Source organism: Stenella coeruleoalba (genome assembly GCF_951394435.1).
Source record: "Stenella coeruleoalba genome assembly, chromosome: 14".
Lineage (NCBI taxonomy): Eukaryota > Metazoa > Chordata > Mammalia > Artiodactyla > Delphinidae > Stenella > Stenella coeruleoalba.
This window is the reverse complement of record NC_137160.1, coordinates 27,886,727-27,906,351: the sequence shown is the minus strand read 5'-3', so window position 1 is coordinate 27,906,351 and position 19,625 is coordinate 27,886,727. Positions and strand designations below refer to the sequence as shown.

General features: G+C 41.4%; 1 protein-coding gene across 2 annotated transcripts in view; it reads left to right on the top strand.

Annotated features, from left to right (window-relative positions):
• Window positions 1-1,575: 1,575 nt before the first annotated feature.
• The window catches only part of SLC14A2 (solute carrier family 14 member 2), a gene marked incomplete at both ends in the record, with an annotated part of 54,960 nt that continues 36,910 nt past the window's right edge, over window positions 1,576-19,625 (top strand). The window contains 5 exons of one of the 2 annotated variants that reach the window (XM_079941987.1): window positions 1,576-1,731; window positions 10,738-10,918; window positions 11,889-12,078; window positions 14,576-14,704; window positions 19,119-19,311. In XM_079941987.1, the coding sequence (XP_079798113.1) occupies window positions 1,576-1,731; window positions 10,738-10,918; window positions 11,889-12,078; window positions 14,576-14,704; window positions 19,119-19,311 (849 nt within the window). Of the gene's footprint in view, window positions 1,732-10,737; window positions 10,919-11,888; window positions 12,079-14,575; window positions 14,705-19,118; window positions 19,312-19,625 lie in introns of those variants that run through there. The other variant, XM_079941988.1, reaches the window with a different exon arrangement.

The window sequence follows — 19,625 nt, the reverse complement described above, 5'->3', positions numbered from 1 at the left end:
AGACCATCAGGGAACGCATCACTGATAGGTGATAATTGACACAAAGGGAAAAGTAGGAGTCACCCAGGTAAAGAATGAGGGAGAAGCCTTCCAGGCAGATGGACCAGCGTTTACAGAGACCCTGAGGTAGAAAGTGCTAGAAGGAGGCCAGTGTGGAGCCCAGTGGCTTTCCCTCTGTAGCCACTGAAGGGATTTAATCAGGAAACAGACATGAGTAGTCTTGAGTGTTAATACGACAACTCTGACTGCCTGTGGAGCACGGCTTGGAGGAGAAATTTGAGAAGAGGTAGAGGTGATCATTTGAGAGGTTATTGGAGAAGTGACAAGAAGTAATGACAACTAAGTGGTGATACTGTACATTAAGGTGTATCTTAGAGATAGAATTACTGGATTTGGAGAGTGGAAGAGAAGGGAGCATGAAGTTTGACTCCTGAGTTGTCTGAAGGAGCAGCTTGGAAGGGGGAGGGGACTTTTCCTGGGATGGGCCCCTTTGAGGGAGGAGGACAGGACTTGGGAAGGGAACATTATGAGTTGTCTCAGTGTATTAAGTTTAAGCTGCTTCTGGAACATCCACATGCAAGTATGAAGTAAAGAATTAAATCTATGAATCTAGTGCTCAAAACTGGGCTGGAAATGTTAGATTTGGGAGTTACAGGTATGTAGATGGAAGGCTAACCCATGGCAGCACGGACCAATGAGGAAAACTCTAGCTCATACTGAGATGAGACTGTGTGCAGATCCAAAACCACCTCCCAAAGAAGCAATAAAGTCAAAGTCAAGGAAGACGTAATTGAGCTGGAAGAGGCCAAGGAAGAATGGCTGAGACAGGAAGAGGAGAAGTACAGAACTACGAGGGGGCAGGCAGACTAAACTGGAAACTAAGGACGCTGGGCAGAGGTTGTTTAAAACCAAGTCCTGGCATAAGCCCTGGCCCAGTGGTGAAAGGAAAAGGAGCCCCACATAGAGGGACCGGTGCACATAGCCTCCAAGAGATCATACCAGAGCTGCTTAGTGCTCCTGGGGAAGGGAAGGGGGGAGGAGCTGGAAAGGGCACTGAGGGCAGAGGGGAGAGAGGGGGCACTGCAGGCCAACTGTCAGCAATATAAGCTGCACAGCAACTAAGAAAACAAATCTCTCTTAGACCCCCATTTTGTTGGAAGACCCAGATCCACATGTATGTATCAAGGGGAAAATATATGTACAACTAATTACCACAATAAGAGAGTACAATAGACGATATGAAAGGTAGAGAAAAAATATTTTAGTGATCAGAAAAAAAAAAAGAGATCTAGTCTAACTGGGTGGTCAGGGAAATCTGCACAGCAGAAATGGACTTTCTTCTGGGCTTGGAAGAATGGGGGGATTTTGAAAGGTACAGGTCACGTGGGTTGAGGAATGGCTTCAGGCCCCTCTGGAGACTGGAGGAGTAGGTCCCTTGTGTCAGGACAGACCTCAGTCCTCCTGGGGCCTCCATCCAGCCTTGGTCAAGTCCCTGAGGCCCCATCCTGACTCACCTGTTCTTTCCCTTTCCTTTCACCAGTCACATGATCCATGAGTGACCGCCGCATGGAAGAGATGTCTGACACTCACATTCACAGCAGTCCTCTCCTGCCAGAGCCTCTTTCCAGCAGACACAAACTCTATGAGTCAGAGCTTACCAGCCCTAGCTGGCCCTCAAGCCCCCAGGATACACATCCGGCTCTGCCCCTCCTGGAAATGCCTGAAGAAAAGGTGAGGAACGTCCCTCCCAGGGTGTTTCCCAGGTGGATAGTAGGAGAAAGAGTGTAGAAAGATGCTGCCTCCCAGCACATGTGACCTAATGCCATGGAAGTGTCACCGCTGGGGAGATTCTGCCCCCCATACGTGCTCACACCCACAAGCAGCCCTACTTGGCCTTAGATGGAAAATGTGGCTCTGTGTGCGACATGATTTTTAAGGACAAGTAGAGAATGCACACACACACATACCAGTCTTCCAACCAGTCCCCAAAATCTTTCCCCTTACACCTGCACCCTTGAATTACTCTACTATCTCCAAAAGGAAGCCCTCATTCAAACACAGGCCTTCAGCACTCCTTGGACCCAGAAGCACCAAGGCAGCCTGGCTAGGTACAGATTCAGTGGAAGAGAACCCAAGACTGCTTAGGTTTTTTTAACGAGATGTAATTCACGTACCGTAAAATTCACGCCTTTCAAGTATACATTACAGTTTTCTAGCATATTTACAAAGCTGTGCAAACATCATCATTATCTAATGCCAGAATATTTTTATCACCTCAAAAAGAAAATCCGTACTCATTAGCAGTCGGTCCTCATTCCATCCTCCCCCCAACCCCTGGCAACCACCAATCTACTTTCTGTCCCTATGGATTTGCCTACTCTGTACATTTCACATAAATGGAATCATATAATTTGTGGCCTTTTGTGGTTGGTTTCATTCATTTAGCATAATGTTTTTGGGTTCTTTCAGTAGATCATTCCTTTTTATGGCCAAATAATATTTCATTGTATGAATATACTGTATTTTATTTATCCATCAGCTGATGGACATTTGGGTTGTTTCTGCTTTGAGGCTGTATAAGTAGTAATCCTACTATAAGCATCTGTGTAGAAGTTTTTGTGTGGACACGTTTCTATTTTTCTTGGGTATATACCTAGAAGTGGTATTTCTGGGTCATATGGTAAGTCTATGTTTAATATTTTAACAAACTGCCAAACTCTTTTTCCAAAGTGGCTGCATTAGTGTATATTCTCACCAGCAATGTGCACATCGTGCCACTACACCTCCTCATCAAAATGTGTTGTTGTCTTTTTTGTTACAGCCTAGGTGAATGTGAAATGGCATCTCATTGTGATTTTGATTAGCATTTCCCTAATGGCAAATGATGTCGAACATCTTTTCATGTTCTTACTGGCCACTTGTATATCTTCTTTGGAAAAATGTCTTTTCACACCTTTTGCCCATTTTTTAAATTGGGTTATTGGTCTTTTTATTGTGGAGTTGTAATCATTCTTTTTATATTCTTGATATTAGACCCTGTCCAGATATATAATTTGCAAATAATTTCTCCCACTCTGTAAGTTATCTTTTCACTTTCTTGATCATGTCCTAGAAGCAGAGTTTTTCAATCTGATTAAGTCCAATTTATCTATTTTTTCTTTGATTGCTTATGCTTTTGGTGCCATATGCAAGAAAACATTTTCTTATCCAAGGTCACAAAGATTTACTCCAATGTTTTAATCTAAGGGTTTTATAGTTTTAGCTCTTACATGTAAGTCTTTTATCCATTTTGAGTTCCCTTCTGTATATGATATTAAATAGGGGTCCAATTTTAATACTTTACCAAGTGGATGTCCACTTGTCCCAGAATCATTTGTTAAAAAGATTATCCTTCCTCCACTGAATTGTCTTGATATTCCTATCAACAATCAATTGACTATAAATGTATGGGTTTGTTTCTGGACTCTCATTTCTATTGAACTGATTTATATGTTTATCCTTATGGCAATACCATGCCACCTTGATCACTGTAGCTTTGCAGTAAGTTTTGAAATCAGAAAGTATGAGTTCTCCAACTTTGTTCTTCTTTTCCAAGATTGTTGTATCTATTCTGAGATCCTTAAATTTCCATATGAATTTTAGGATGCAACTTTCAATTTCTGAAAAAAAATAAAAAGGCAACTGGCATTTTGATAGGGATTGTGTTAAATCTATAGATCAATTTGGAGAATATTGTCATCTTAACAATATTAAGTCTTTCAGTCCTTGGACATAGGTTATCTTTCCTTTTATTGAGTCTTTAATTTCTTTCAATGATGTTTCGTAGTTTTTAAGTGTACAGTCTTGCACCTCTTTTGTTAAATTCATTCCAAAATATTTGATTCTTTTTCATGCTGCATAAATAGAATTGTTTTCTTAATCTTATTTTTCAATTGTTCATTGCCAATGTATAAAAATAAATTTGTTTTGTATATTGGTTGTCTATCCTGCAAACTTGCTGAACTCATTCATTATCTCTAATAGTTTTTTGTAGATTCCTTAAGGATTTTATGTATAAAAGGATGTTCCATCTTCAAATAGAGATAGTTTAAATTCTTTCTTTCCAATATGGGTCCCTTTTGTCTGTTTTTTTCTAACCTAATTCCTCTGGCTAGAACTTCCAGTACAATGTTGAATAGTAGTGACAAGAGCACACATCTTTCTCTTGTTCCTGATCTTAGAGGGAAAGCATCCAGTCTTTCACCATTAAGTTTGATATTAGCTGTGGGTTTTTATTATTAGGTTGAGGAACTTCCTTTCTATTCCTAGTCTGTTGATTGTTTTTTATCAGGAAAGGTTGCTTAATTTTTCAAATGTTTTTTCTGTGTTTATCAAGATAATCATGTGAGTTTTTTTCTTTATTCTATTAAACAATCTGTTGATAGTTTTTATAGGTTGAAACAGCCTCAAATTCTTAGAATTCTCTTTTGGTTATAATCTTTTTTATATCCTGCTTGGATTTGTTTTGCTAGTATTTTGTTAAGGATTTTTGCATCTATATTCATAAAGCATATTGGTCTGTAGTTTTCTTTCTTGTGATTACTTTGTCTGGTTTTGGTATCAGGATAATAGTAGCCTCATAGAATGTGTTAAGAAGTGTTCCCTTCTCTTCTACTCTTTAGAAGATATTGGTATTAATTATTTAAACATTTGGTGCAATTCACAAGTGAAGCCACCAGGACTTGGGGTTTTGTGGGAAATTTTGGTTTGGTTTGGTTTGGTTTGGTTTTTAACTAATTCAGTTGCTTTACCTTGTTATATGTCAATTCAGATTTTCTATTTCTTCCTGAGTCAGTTTTGGTAGTTTGTGGCTTTCTAAGAATTTATACAGTTCATCTAGGTTATCTAATTTATTAGTATACAATTATTAATTTCTTTATAATCCACTTCCTTATAATCCTTTCTTTTTCTTTAAGGTTGGTAGTAATGCACCCTCTTTCATTTCTGATTCTAGTTATTTCAATCTGCTCTTTTTTTTCTTTGTAAAACTAGTTAAAAGTTTGTCAATTTTGATCTTTCCAAAGAACCAACTTTTCCTTCCTTCTACTTGCTTTGGGTTTAATTCGCTGTTATTTTTCTAGTTTCTTAAAGTGAAAGGTTAGGTTGTTGAGATATTTCTTCTTTTTTAACATAGGTATTTATATTTACAAATTTCACTCTACTCAGTGATTTAGCTGCATCCCATAAGTTTTGGTGTGTTGTGGTTTTGTTTTCATTCATCTCAATGAATGAAATATTTTCCAATTTCTCTTCTGATTTCCTCTCTGATCCATGGATTATTTAGGAGTGTGTTGTTTAATTTCCACATATTTTCCAAATATCCTTCTATGTTTGATTTCTGATTTCACTCCATTGTGACCAGAGAACATATTGTGAATGATTTCAATCCCTTTACTGATATTTTTATCAGTAAAAATGTTTCACTTATTTATGGCCTAGCATGGTCTATATTGGAGAAGGTTCCATGTGCACTATAAAAGGTATATTCTGCGATTGCTGAGTGAAGTGTTCTATAGATATGTATTAGGTCTAGTTAGTTTATAGTGTTGTTCAAGTCTTCTATTTCCTTGATCTTCTGTCTAGTTATTCTATCCATTTTTTCAAGTGGAGTATAGAAGTCTCCAATTATTATTATTGAGTTGACTTTTCCTCCCTTCAATTCTGCCAACTTCTGCTTCATGTATTTTGGGGCTTTGTTAGGCATGTTAGTGTTTATAATTCTTATACCTTCTTCATAGTTTGATCCTTTTATCATTAAAATTGTTTTTCTTACTCTCCAGTAACAATTTTTGTCTTAGCAAAAGGTTTATTTTGCTGATCTTAGTATAGTCACTCCAGCTTTTTTTTTTTGGTAACGGTTTGCACAATATTATCTTTTTCCATCCTTACAATCTATTTACATATTTGAATATAAATTGTGTCTCTTGTAGACAAGATATAGTTGTATAACTTTTTAAATTCCGTTCTGCCAATCTCTGTCTTTTAATTGAATTGTGAATCCATTTATATTTAATTTAGTTACTGATAAGGTAGGATTTATGCCTGCCATTTTGCTATTTGTTTTCTATGTCTTTTTTCTGTTTCTCTATTATTTCACAATGCCATCTTTTGTCTTAAACAGATATTTTCTAGTGTATCATTTTAATTCTTCTGTCATTGTTTTCTATATGTTTCTAGTTATTTTCTGAGTAGTTGCCCTGGATATTACAACTAAACATCTTAATTTATAACATTCTAGCTTGGATTAAAACCAACTTAATTACAATATTATCCAAAAGCTGTGTTCCTATGTAGCTCTATCCCCACCTCCTTTGTGCTGTTACTGTCATACAAATTATATCTTTATACACTGTATGCCCACCAACACAGACTTACAATTATTTTATGAAGTTGTCTTTACATCAGAAGGGGAAGAAGAGAATTACCAAAACTACATTTATACTGTCTATTATATTTACCTATGTAGTTACCTTTACCAATGCTCTTTATTTCTTCTTGAGATACTAGTGTCCTTCTTAATGTCCTTTCATATCAGCCTGAAGGACTCATTTTAATATTTCTCATAGGCAGGTCTACTAGCAATAAATTCTCTCGGTTTTCATTTATCTCAGAATGTGTTAATTTCTCCTTCATTTTTAAAAATCTGTTTTGCTGAATATAGAATTCTTGATTGACAGTCTTTCTTTCAGCACTTTCAATATGTCATTCCACTGCCTTCAGACTTCCATGGTTTCTGAAATTGGGTGTTAATTCTATTGAGAATTTCTTGTATGTAATGACTTGATTCACTCTTGCTGCTTTCAAGAGTCTATACAAAATTACTCTTGTCTTTGACTTTTAATAGTTTATGATATGTCTAGGTGAAGATCTCTTTGAGTTTATCCTACTGGAAGTTTGTTGAGCTACTTTGATGTGTCTATTACTGATTTTCATCAAATTTGGGAAGTTGTCCAATATTCCTGCCCCTTTCTCTCTCCTTCCCTTCTGGAATGCCCATTATGCATATGGTGGTACACTTGATGGGTCCCACAGGTCTCTGAGGCTATGTTCATTTTTCATCTTTCTGTTTTCTTTCTGTTCCTCAGATTGGATAATCTCAATTGACTTGCCTTTAGGTTTTCTGATTCTTTCTTTTTTGTTGTTTTTTTTGTTGTTTTTTTTGCGGTACGCAGGCCTCTCACTGTTGTAGTCTCTCTCGTTGTGGAGCACAGGCTCCGGACGCGCAGGCTCAGCAGCCATGGCTCACGGGCCCAGCTGCTCCGCAGCATGTGGGATCTTCCCAGACCGGGGCATGAACCCGTGTCCCCTGCATCGGCAGGCGGACTCTCAACCACTGCTCCACCAGGGAAGCCCTGATTCTTTCTTCTGAGTGCTCCAAGCTGCTGTTGAGCTCCTCTAACAAATTTTTCATTTCCATTTTTATACCTTTCAACTTCAGGATTTCTATTTGTTTCTTTTTTATAATTTCCTCTTTATTGATAATCTCTATTTAGTGAGATTGTTCTCATATTTCTCATACTCTCCTTTAGTTTTTAAACATGGTTTTCTTTTGTTCCCTGATGATATTTTAAGGCGATTTTAAATCTTTGTTGAATAAGTCTGGCCTTCCTCAGGGACAGTTCCTATTGATTGCTTTATTTCCCTTGTCTCATACTTTCTTGTTTCTTTGCATGTCTCATAATTGTTTGTTAAAAAACTGGATGTCTTAAATAATGTGACAACTCTGAAAATCAGATTCTTCCCTCTCCCCAGGTTTTGTCGTTGCTGGCTTCTTTGTTTAATGGCTTTTCTGGACTAGTTCTGGAAAGTCTTTATTCTTTTGTCATTTGTAGCCACTGAAATCTCTGCTCAGTCAGCTTAAAGTTTAGCTAATTATTGGCCAGAGATTTTCTTAGATGCCTGGGATCAGTAAGCTTCTCAGTCTTTGCCAAGGAGAGCTGTCTGTGTGTTGGGGCATCTTCAACACTCACCTAGGCAGTTTTCAACTCCACCTAGCCTTTAATTTCTGCTTTCATAGAGATTCAAACTAAGCCAGAGGTGAGAGCTTAGGGCATTCTCAGGTCTTTCTTGAGCATACATACTGTCCTGGGTATGTGCAAGCCCTACACATGCATGAGGTGTTCTAGATTCACAGCAATATGCCCAAGGCTTTTAAAGCCCCCTTTGGATATCTCATTCCCCAGTTTTTCCTTTTAAGCTTTTTGATGAGCTTCTTGTTTTCCTCAACTGTTATCCACCACCTCCAGCACATTTTTTTCCAATGTTCTCATTGCCTTAATGGAAGAGAGAATTTGAGGAGGTCCTCACTTCACCATTTCTACTGACATCTTCAAGACATTTAAGTTTTGATGCAGTGATGAGGTTAGAGAAAGCTGTAGACCATCAGTATACAATAGTAACATAATATGAGCCACACATGTAAGTTTAAATTTATATTAACTACATTTTAAAAAGTAAAAAGAAAAAGAAGCGGGCTTCCCTGGTGGCACAGTGGTAGAGAGTCCGCCTGCCGATGCAGGGGATACGGGTTCGTGCCCCGGTCCGGGAAGATCCCACATACCGCGGAGCGACTGTGCCCGTGAGCCATGGCCGCTGAGCCTGCGCGTCCGGAGCCTGTGCTCCGCAACGGGAGAGGCCACAGCAGTGAGAGGCCCGCGTACCGCAAAAAAAAAAAAAAAAAAAAAAAAGAAGCAGGTGAAATTAATTTATTTTTTTATTGAAGTATGGTTGATTTACAATGTTGTGTTAGTTTCAGATATACAGCATAGTGATTCTGTTATATATATAACTATATATATATTATTGTTCAGTTTTTTATATATATATATATATATATATATATATATATATATATGTTCTTCTTCAGATTCTTTTCCCTTATAGGTTATTACAAAATATTGAGTGTAGTTCTCTGTGCTATATAGTAGGTCCTTGTTGGTTATCTATTTTATACATAGTAATGTATATATGTTAATCCAAACTAACCATCCCTCCCCCCACTTCCCCCTTGGTAACCATAAGTCTATTTTCTAAGTCTATGAGTCTATTTCTGTTTTGTATATAAGTTCCTTTGCATTATTTTTTCTTTAGATTCCACATATGAGCAATATCATATATTTGTCTTTCTCTGACTGACTTACCTCATCTAGTATGATAATCTCAAGGTCCATCCATGTTGCTGCAAATGGCATTATTTCATTCTTTCTTATGGCTGAGTAATATTCCATTGTATAAATATGCCACATCTTCTTTGTCTATTCATCTGTTGATGGACACTTAGGTTGCTTCCATGTCTTGGCTATTGTAAATAGTGCTGCAATGAACATTGGGGTGCATGTATCTTTTTGAATTATGTTTTTCCCCGTATATATGCCTAGGATTGGGATTGAAGGATCATATGGTAGCTCTATTTTTAGTTTTTTCAGGAACCTCCATGCTGTTCTCCATAGTGGCTGCACCAATTTACATTCCCACCAACAGTGTAGGAGGGCTCCCTTTTCTCGACACCCTCTCCAGCATTTATTGTTTGTAGACTTTTTGATGATGGCCATTCTGACTGGTATGAGGTGATACCTCATTGTAGTTTTCATTTGCATTTCTCTTATAATTAGTGATGTTGAGCATACTTTATGTATCTTTTGGCTATCTGTATTAATCAGGTGAAATTAATTTTAATAATATATTTTATTTAGCCTAATATATATAAATACATATATTATTATTTTAATATTTAATCAATATAAAGTATCACTGAGAACTTTTACACATTCTTTTTTCGTACTAAACCTTCAAAACCTACTTCGAGCACATCTCAGTTCAGATTAGCCACATTTTAGGTGCCAAGAGCCATATGGATACTATATTGGAAAGCACAGTTTTAGAGCAAGGAGTCCTGACCCAGGCATCCATAGACAAGATTGACGGGGATATGAACTTGGATGGAAAAACTAATTTATCTTTATTTTCACTAACCTCCAATGAACTTTAACATTTACTTCAATTACAAATATAAGCAAAGAACAGCCGTATTAGTAGTACCTGAGATTTTTGTCATTGTCACATGATTGGGTTCCCTGAGAAGAGGAGAAGAGGAGATGGAGGGTTGGATGTAAGAAGTTTACTGGGGTGTATCCTTGGGGTCAATACTTGTAGAGAAGTAAAGGCAGCAGAATTAGGCAGAAGTTGGGCTGTGATGCAGTCACAATAAAGGCCTCAGGTGAGCCTACGGTGAGTTCTGGAGCTAGAATGGCCCTATAGAGTTGTCCTGAGTTGTTATCCCACATAGTCACTCATCAATGCTTTAAAATTATAATTGGTATTGGATCTGCTGCCCCTATATGCATAGCAGGTTTTTTTTTTAATACTGTGATAACTGCATTTCAATATAATTGGTTTTCATTGCAATCTTATTTATTTTATTCATTTACAAACATTCTGGAAGGAAGCCCACAGGCCTACCAAACTGCCAAAGGGGATCCATGGCACAAAAAGTTAAGAACCCTGCTATGAGGAATGTGTAGAAGTCCTGGGAAGAGCAGGCCTGCGTGGGGCACTCTAGACAGCATTGCACAATGGACATTTATTTGTCTCATGATCCTCTACCTTTATCAAAAAATCTGACAATCTTCCCTACCCCCAAATGCCCCTGCTCTCAAAAAGCTATATTATTTGATGTTTTGTCATGGCTTCTCCTTAAAGGATCTTCGGTCATCCAGCGAAGAAAGCCACATTGTGAAGATTGAAAAACCCAATGAAAAGGGTAGAAGAAGAGAAAGTGGGGCAGCCCCTCAGGGCTCTTTGGGCCAAGGGGGCATCAGCCTCTTTCAAGCTGTGGGCTACCTCACAGGCGAGATGAAGGAATGCAGGAACTGGCTGAAAGGTAGGCCAATGCCCAGGGCAGAAGCAACCAGGCCAGGCCAGAGAGCCAGCCCTCCCTCTGGCTTGGACTGAGGAAGCTGCTCCCACACTCACCCATGGCAGGGCCCCCACATTTGAGGTCCCCCAGCTCAGGGCTGGCTCTGGGTGGCCGTAATGTATCCTACTACCTGAATTCCCATGGTTTCAGAATTCAGTGCATTCCACTGATTTTAGTTCTTTGCAAATTCGTCACTCCTACATGGAATAGATATAGAACAACCACATTAGCAACGTAGAAGTCATTTTCAAACAAACTGAATGGTCATTCCTTCACTTATTCCACAGTCATTTTCTATGTGCCAAGAAAATATTGGCCTCAGCCTCCCCAATGTTCCAGATTCTTCCCTTTTAACATCATTCTTCTCCTAGTTTCCCTAAACTAAATGTTGCAACAAATATCCCTAACCTACCCTCCCCCACTTGCCCCCCACTTGTATATATTGTCCTGGAAACCAAACCAGAGAATGAGACAGAATGCATGTCAATACATAACTCAATGCTGATTTCACAGCTGGGCTAAAATCATTTCTTTCCAAGCCTTCTTTTCTCCAGACTGTATTCTTTGCTGCTCAGATACCAGCCCTCAATTGAGTCATACAGCTCTACACAAAAAGAGTTTCCTTCCCTCCCCACCTCTTCCTTTGGACCAATAAATTTCCCTTGGAATGTTCCTGGGGCTTCCTTACCAACCAAGGCGATGGCTGGAATAGCATTAAATTGGTCTCAGCATGGTGCCTCAGTCTGTATGGCAAAACTGACACCACTGTGGACTGATTGTCAGGCCACGCAGAGATTCGGGCTGGGCGCCAGACTGAATGAGGGAAAATGTCCTGGCTAGTGCATCCCTGTCTGCCTTGGTTGCCTCGCCAACCAGTGGTCCAGCAGGGAAGCACAGGCTGATCCCTGCTGATGACTCTGCTTATCTCTTTCAGATAAGCCCCTGGCCTTCCAGTTCACAGACTGGGTTCTGAGGGGGGCCGCTCAGGTGATGTTCGTCAACAACCCTCTCAGCGGGCTCATCATCTTCATAGGGCTCCTGATCCAGAATCCCTGGTGGACAATTGCTGGGGGTCTGGGGACAGTGGTGTCAACTTTAACTGCCCTTGTCTTGAGCCAGGACAGGTGAGTTCCTCTCTCTGAGGGTCTTGGGTTCTTGGGATAGACAGGTGGAGAAGTGTTTACTTGAGTGACCTTATGCTAGTGTCAGCCAACCACAGTCTCCTGAGTATCAGCTTTAAACATGTCACTGGAGTTCTTTACACAGTTAAACTTCTCCTAAGTTCACAACAAGTGACAGTACCAGGCTCCATCTGACTGTAGAGACTTCTGGAAACACTCCCTTGAAGGCAGGTGCAGAGGAACACTTAAGCTGCTCTTCCTTCATGGAACCTACAATCTAGTTGAGGGAGATAAGACTAACAGATAAGATATGTCTCAGAATAATACAAGACAGTATATACTGGAGAGCTCAGAGAAGGCAGACCTCATTAAGTGTTGGAAAGTTTAGAGAGGGCAGCCTTGAGCTAGTAACATTGATGTGGGAGAGAGGAAGGCGAGAGGAGAGGGCAGTGAGGGCGTGGGGGGGTGGCATGGAGAAGGGAACAACAGGAGCTGAGAGGGGGCAGGTTGGGTCGGGGGGTGGGGGGCAGCTCTGCACCGGTGGTCACAAAGCCCAGTAACAACAACAAGTGCATTTTAGAGAACGGGACCATTTCCTCAGACTTTGCCGTATGTTATTCCAATGGTTCCCAAACTTTCCTGATGGCCAGAAACACCTGGAGTGATTGTTAAGAAATGTAGTTTCTCAGCACCGCCCCAGTCCCCCTCCCTCCCAGAGATATTCCCATTCAGTGGATCTGGAGGTGGGCGGTGTTTTAAACAAGATTCTCCTGGGTAGTTCTGATGATCAGAGAGGTCTGGGAATGCCCAGAGTCTCAGGTTTTTTTAAATTTGGTGGTCACCACTTCATTTGTAGATCATGAATTTTTAAAAACAGGATTTTTTTTAATTAAAATAGTAGAGTAAAATAAAACAGATTAGAGTTATCCATATGTAGTAAAGGTAAATATTATTTTGTGAAATTTTTGTTTCAATCATGTTGGGTGTGTGTGGGGGGGGGGTGAGAGAGAGAGAGAGAGAGAGAGAGAGAAACTGGGCCATACTATAAAATATGAACACGTTCCTTCCTTACCATGGGGTACTGTAAAAATATTGAAAAACACTGTCATGCCTTGTTACCTGTGATTCTTCCTGCCACTTCACAAGGCAGACAGTGAAGGTAAGAGGGTCCACATTTTGCAAGTGAGAGAAAGAAGGCTAGAAGGAGTAAGGTGCTCACGGAAGGAGCCACAGCCAGTGGATGGCAGGGTTCAGGCTTGGACACGTGACCTGCGTCTTCTAGGCTGGAGGTCAGTGCTCTCCCTGGCACGTGGACAAAGTGGACAGCAGATCCGGGGGCCCCTGGTGACCGCAGAGCCTGGGGAGTAATCCGAGTTGCTTGTGTTATAACCAACGCTGCACTCCTCCAGCCCCCCTGACATTCCAGCTCCACCAAGGCACAGGCGTGGGTTGACTTGTCTCCCATGAGAAGTGTCAGTGCCCCTCTAACGTGGCCTTGGGGGACCACGCCAATTCTAGCTGGGAGACCATACGAGATCAGATGAATAAGAGGCTGAATTCTTTGAGGTGTAGCTCTGGTAGGTGACAGAAGAAATGGGCTCCAGCCAAGATTTGTGTCTCTGTTTCAAGCAGTGGGTTCCCTATTCCTTGCTGCCACTCACCAGCCTCACGGAGAGCTGGCATAGAAATGGCCTCCAACAGGATCTGCTCTTGTCCTACTGTTCCATCACTGTTCGCCAAAACTGCCCTGAGGTGAACTCCATCCAGCCCACCTACAGGTCACCTTCAAGAAGCCTGTGTCCCTTCCTGCTCTGACAGTCTAATTTGCCAACTTCCCTCCTGACCATAATCCACTGGAAAACTTGCCAAGCCATTCAAAGAGTTGCTCCATGGACTCTTTTTTTGCTCCCAGTTTTATGAGGGAAACACACACATTCCCTGCCTAATCTTCCCAAATATCCTGATTAAGAATCTAAGACAAGTGTGCAGTAGCTAAAAACCCAATCCCTCAGCTTGGTTTCCAAAGCCTTCTCTGACGGGCTTCACCCAACCTACCATGTAGCATCACACTCTTCCCAACTGAGCATTTTTGCTTCGGCCTAACTAATTCTACCCTTCCTTCAAATCCCTCCTCTGCCAGGGAGCCACCCCTGACTACCCCAGTGCTCTCTGAACCCTCCTTTCTCTCTGAAAAACCACACACACACACACCCCTTCCCCGTGACACACCTCAGGTTTCTCTTAGATTTCCCTCTATATAAAGCAGTCTAGACTCCCCTGAGAAGCAAAGGGGAGCTTAGACACAAAGTGCATTATTTAATTCTAGATCAGTAAGGGTAATCAAGGTGTGTGTGTGTGTGTGTGTGATCTAGAAATGTGCCGGCAGCTGTGTGACTACCCTATATTCATTGACTAAGCTGACTTTTTTCTGTGAGCAGCAGGAGGAACAGACCCAGTAAGTGCCAACAAATTCACACAGTACCTCTGTTTTCAACCCCAGGACCACCATCGCCTCGGGTCTCCATGGGTACAATGGGATGCTGGTGGGAATGCTGATAGCTGTGTTCTCCGAGAAGTTAGACTATTACTGGTGGCTTCTGCTTCCTGTGACCTTCACAGCCATGTCCTGGTGAGGCACCTCCTTCTTTCCACTCTCGGACCTACAGGGCCCCAAGGTGCTGTGTCTGACAATGTTGTGGGGCCCAGTGTCTTCATAGTCAACCTGGTTTGTCTCTATCTTGCAAGAGTCCCTGAGTTGAGTTGCAACAGAAGAGGATCATTTTGAGTTTGGAATAACACGGACCTTTCAAAGAGCAAACGTTACATTTTTTTTTTTTGCGGTACGCAGGCCTCTCACTGTTGTGGCCTCTCCTGTTGCGGAGCACAGGCTCCGGACGCGCAGGCTCAGCGGCCATGGCTCATGGGCCCAGCCGCTCCATGGCATGTGGGATCTTCCCGGACTGGGGCACGAACCCGTGTCCCCTGCATCAGCAGGCGGACATTCAACCACTGCGCCACCAGGGAAGATTTTTTTTTTTTTTTTTTTTTTTTTTTTTTTACTGCTACATTTTTTTTTTTTTTTTTTTTTTTTTTTTTTTTACTGTGCTGACAACCTCCTCTGAATGATAGGCTTAGTAATAAAGGCTAACATTTACTGAGTATTTTCTACATGCCAGGCACAGTGCTAGGCAAGGGAGGACTATTACTGTCCCCAATTTACAGAAGGGAAGGCTAAGGCATGCAGAGGCTTTGCAACCTGCCCCAGATGATGAACCCAGAGTCTGCACTATTCAACTCCAGCCTACATGGGAATCGTCTATCCCATGGCCTAACCAAGACCCAAAAGCTGAAACTCACTTGTGATAGAATCAAAGAGCTTTCTTGAAACAAAATGTCTATATTTAAAGCATAGAATCTTTGAACAAGAAGCATCAGTTGAGGTCTTGCTGTGCATTTGCCTCATTTTTCAGAAGGAATAAAAGTCAAGATGAAGGGTGTTAGCAACAAATAGGCCTCTTACATATGTAATGTTCAGCTCACTTGAACCTACAGTGGTTCCTATAGCGTTCCTATAGGTTCCTAACCTATAGCGTCAAGGGGTCTGGTCGCACCCACTGTCACATGGTAGCAGGAAGCCTGAGGGGAGCCCATGTCCCCCAACCCCCTGAACTCTACCACTCTCTGACATGTCGACTGATTTTTAACATCTTTCTTTGGTTTCAAAGTCTGGAGTTACTAAAAACAGTTAGTTTAATTTAGTTTAAGTGCTGTTCCATTACTTTTTAGGAGTGTTTGCAAATAAATTACTACATTAAGCATTCTGGGCAATTTACATTTCTTCTTAGGATTTCTTCGTTAATCTATCAAGACAAAATGCTAACACAGTCATTTCTGTGGGGATTTCCTTAATGTCCCCCACACGCCACGCCTGAGGAGGAGGAGAACTTGTCTTCATTTGCATACATTTGGTTTATAGCTACATAGATTAAGCCCCTCAGACACAGTGCACTGGGTGGCAGTGTGTCTGCCGTGCCCCCATCCCCACCCTCATTTCCCAATTTAAAGTGAAAAAAAAAAAAAAGAAAAAAACATTGGGCCCCTACACTGGCTGAGCTCTGTGCTACTACCCGGGCACTTCATGAATCCACTCACACAATCCTGGAAATCCAATCCACAGCGTAGGTACTAAGTAGTGCTGGAGTTATCCAACAAACAAAAATTTGCTGAGGGCCTGCTATGTGCAGAGACTATTCTAGATGTCGGGGAGAGCTGTGAGCAAGAGAAAGTCTCCATCCTCTGTGAGCTGACATTCTTCTTGGCAAAGATAGAAATAAACTCATCAATTGTTCAGTAAAATGATCGTTTCAAGATATGATATGTGCTTTGAGGAAAGCAAAATGGAGCAAATGGGACAAAGAGTGATCCCAGACTTGGGTGGTCAGGGAAGACCACTTGGAAGAGGAGACATCTGAACTGTCACCTAAATAAGAAAGTACCTGCCATCTGAAGATCTGGGTGAAGTATATTGCAGGCAGAACCAGTGGCATATGCAAAGACACCTACTGGAGAAGTATGATGTGTTCAAGAAACAAGACCAGAGGGGCTGAAGCCCAGTGAATGAAGGAGGGGTGGCAGGAGGTGAGGGCAGAAGTAGATGATGGCCAAGGCCCATACACCTTGTGGATCTAGTAAGCCTTTCTTTTAATTGAAATATAGTTGCTGTACAACGTTATATAAGTTATAGGTGTATAATATAGTGATTCACAGTTTTTAAAGGTTACACTCCATTTATAGTTATTATAAGATTGGTTATATTCCCCGTATTGTACAATATATCCTTGTAGCTTATTTTGTACCTAATAGTTTGTACCGCTCCAGTAAGCCTCTTGAGTTTTACAACTGTGATGAGAAGCAGTTAAAGGGTTTTAAGCAGAGGAGTGACAGGATGTGGTTTAAATTTAAACAAATCACTCTGCTGGTAGTGTGGAGAATGGATTTTAGCTGGAGTGGGAGTGGATGCTAGAAGCATAGTTAGGTCTGCTGCAATAACCCACAGAGGACAGGAATGCTTTAACCAGGGTGATGTCCATGAAGGTGAAGAGAAGTGGTTGGGCTTGGGGTATATTTTAAGGAAGGTAGTTGGCAGGACTTTCTGGGAGGCTGTGGAGTTTGGGGGTGGGGGTGAAGGAAGACTCGGTGCACTCCTATAATTTGCCTGAGCACCTGGGTTGATGGAGGAGACGGAAAGAAAAACCAGTTGATGGTGAGGGACAGGACACACGTCAAGAGTTCTGTCTGGACATATTAAACTTCAGCATTCTGAGTAGAGATGCTGAGAAAGAAATTGGATGTGCAAATCTGGAACTTAGTGATTTGGTCAAGATTAGGAAGGCAGAAGCATATGGAAGATATTTCATCCTTGAAACTAAAGGTTATCACCCAGGAGGAGAGGATTCCAAAATAGAAGATCCAAGACAGAGCTGTAGGATCTTCCAAGATTTAGATGCCTGGCAGAAGAGTGGAAGAACCACTAAAGGGGACTTGAGAAGGATAAGCTAGAGAAGCAACTAAGTGCAGTGTCGTGGTAGCCCTGACAGAAAGTGTTTTGATCCAGGCGGAGGATCCAACTGTCAAATGGAAGGGCAGAGAATGACCACGGCAAGAGAGATGTCATCGGTGAACAGGACAAAAGCCATTTCTGTGGTGTGGGGAGAACATCCACCTGACTGGAGTGGGTTTAGGAAAGAATGGGAGTAGAAAAATTGGGGACAACAAAGATAGACAAGTTTTGAAGAGTATTGTTGTGCAGGGGGCAGAGAAAAGGGGCAATATTTGGAGCAGAAATAAGAAAGGGGGAGGATTTTTAAGGTAGAACGTACTAGAACACATTATGTATTTATGAGAGTGACCTGGAGAAAAAGGAGAGGTTGAAGCTGCAGGAGAGAAAGGAGAGAATTGCAAGAATGAAGTCTTTGAGAGACTGGATCCCAAAGTACAAGGAAAAGAATTGGCCTGATAAGGGAGCAAGGACACTTCCATTATACGAAAAAGGCAGAGAGGAAGAGTATGTGAGAACAAAGCAGTCGGAGTATGAATCTTATGGTCGGGAAAATGAAGTATTTCTCATCTTGTCATTTCTGTTTTCTTAGTGGCGTAAAGCAAGGTGGTTAGCTGAAACTAAAGGGAAGCAGAAAGTGAAGAATTGAGAAAGGAGAAAATGCAAAATTGTTGTCTCAGCAAGTTGGAGAGTTAATTTGCTAGGGACGTATAGTAGGGATTTCAGGCAGTCTTAAATGCCCAACTGAGATTCATCGTACTTAATTAAAAGTGAGCCAATCAACTGCATCACATGAGTTCAAGTTTTGTCCTGCAGCTCACTGCTTGTGGGAGATGTAGAGTGTTGGGTGCCAGGTGGATGGCCCTTTCAGAGGAAACTGAGGCTAAGGAAGGTTAATTTCCTAACGCAGCTCACTCAGCCTGTAAGTGTAGGAGTTAGGATTTGCACCTCGCTCCATCTTTCTCCAGAATCCACTCTCTCCCCAAGGAAGACACCAGGAAGACAGAGGACACAGTCAACTGAAGGTTTCATTTTCACATGGTGGCTCCTAGCATAATTCCAAGTACTTCAGCTGAATTGCTATATTCGTAGCAGCCTCCTCTTAGAAGGTTATCTAAAGCATACAGTCTAAATGTTATCACAGCCCACGATACGTTGTGATGTACACTGTAATGATCCAAAGGCAATACATGACATTTTGTAAGGATAAGATTTTGTTTAGTTTTCTTGGTTTAAGAAACAAGGAAATATATAAATTATTTTATAACATTTTCTATTGAAAACAAGTTATAAGACTTTTAAGTTTTGTTTCCCAAAGATGTAGACTTATATTGAACACCTTATTTCCAGTCCCAGGTAAATGGACCACTCGAGTCTCAAGGGAGCCAGGAATGGCTGTGCCAAGGAGAGGGGATACAGAGCTGACTAGACAGTATAGACTGAAGGATGAGCACAGCGATTAATCCTTTGTCCCTTCCATCTCCAGCCCTGTCTTTTCTAGTGCCTTGAGTTCCATCTTCAGCAAGTGGGACCTCCCGGTCTTCACACTGCCCTTCAACATCGCAGTGACCCTGTACTTGGCGGCCACGGGCCACTACAACCTCTTCTTCCCCACGACACTGGTGGAGCCCGTGTCTTCAGTGCCGAACATCACCTGGTCAGAGATTGAGATGTCTTTGGTAAGTCAACAGTGGCAGGTGTGTGGGGCCTTGTTTCCACTGCAGACCGTCTCACTCACCACTTTGTGGATTACTCAGGCTCTCATTTTCTCTAGATGCACCTCCAGCAGATAATGGGTCTTAGCAGAGAGGAGGACAGGAAACGGTCACTGCCACCTCCATATGTTCTTTCAATAAACCCCTACTGAGGACCTTATCAGACACTGGGAATACATGGAGAACAAAACATCATCCCTGCCTTCATGACGCCTACACTCTGCACAGGGAAACAGATAATAAACAAGTTTACAGATAAAGGTTAAGTTGACAAGACA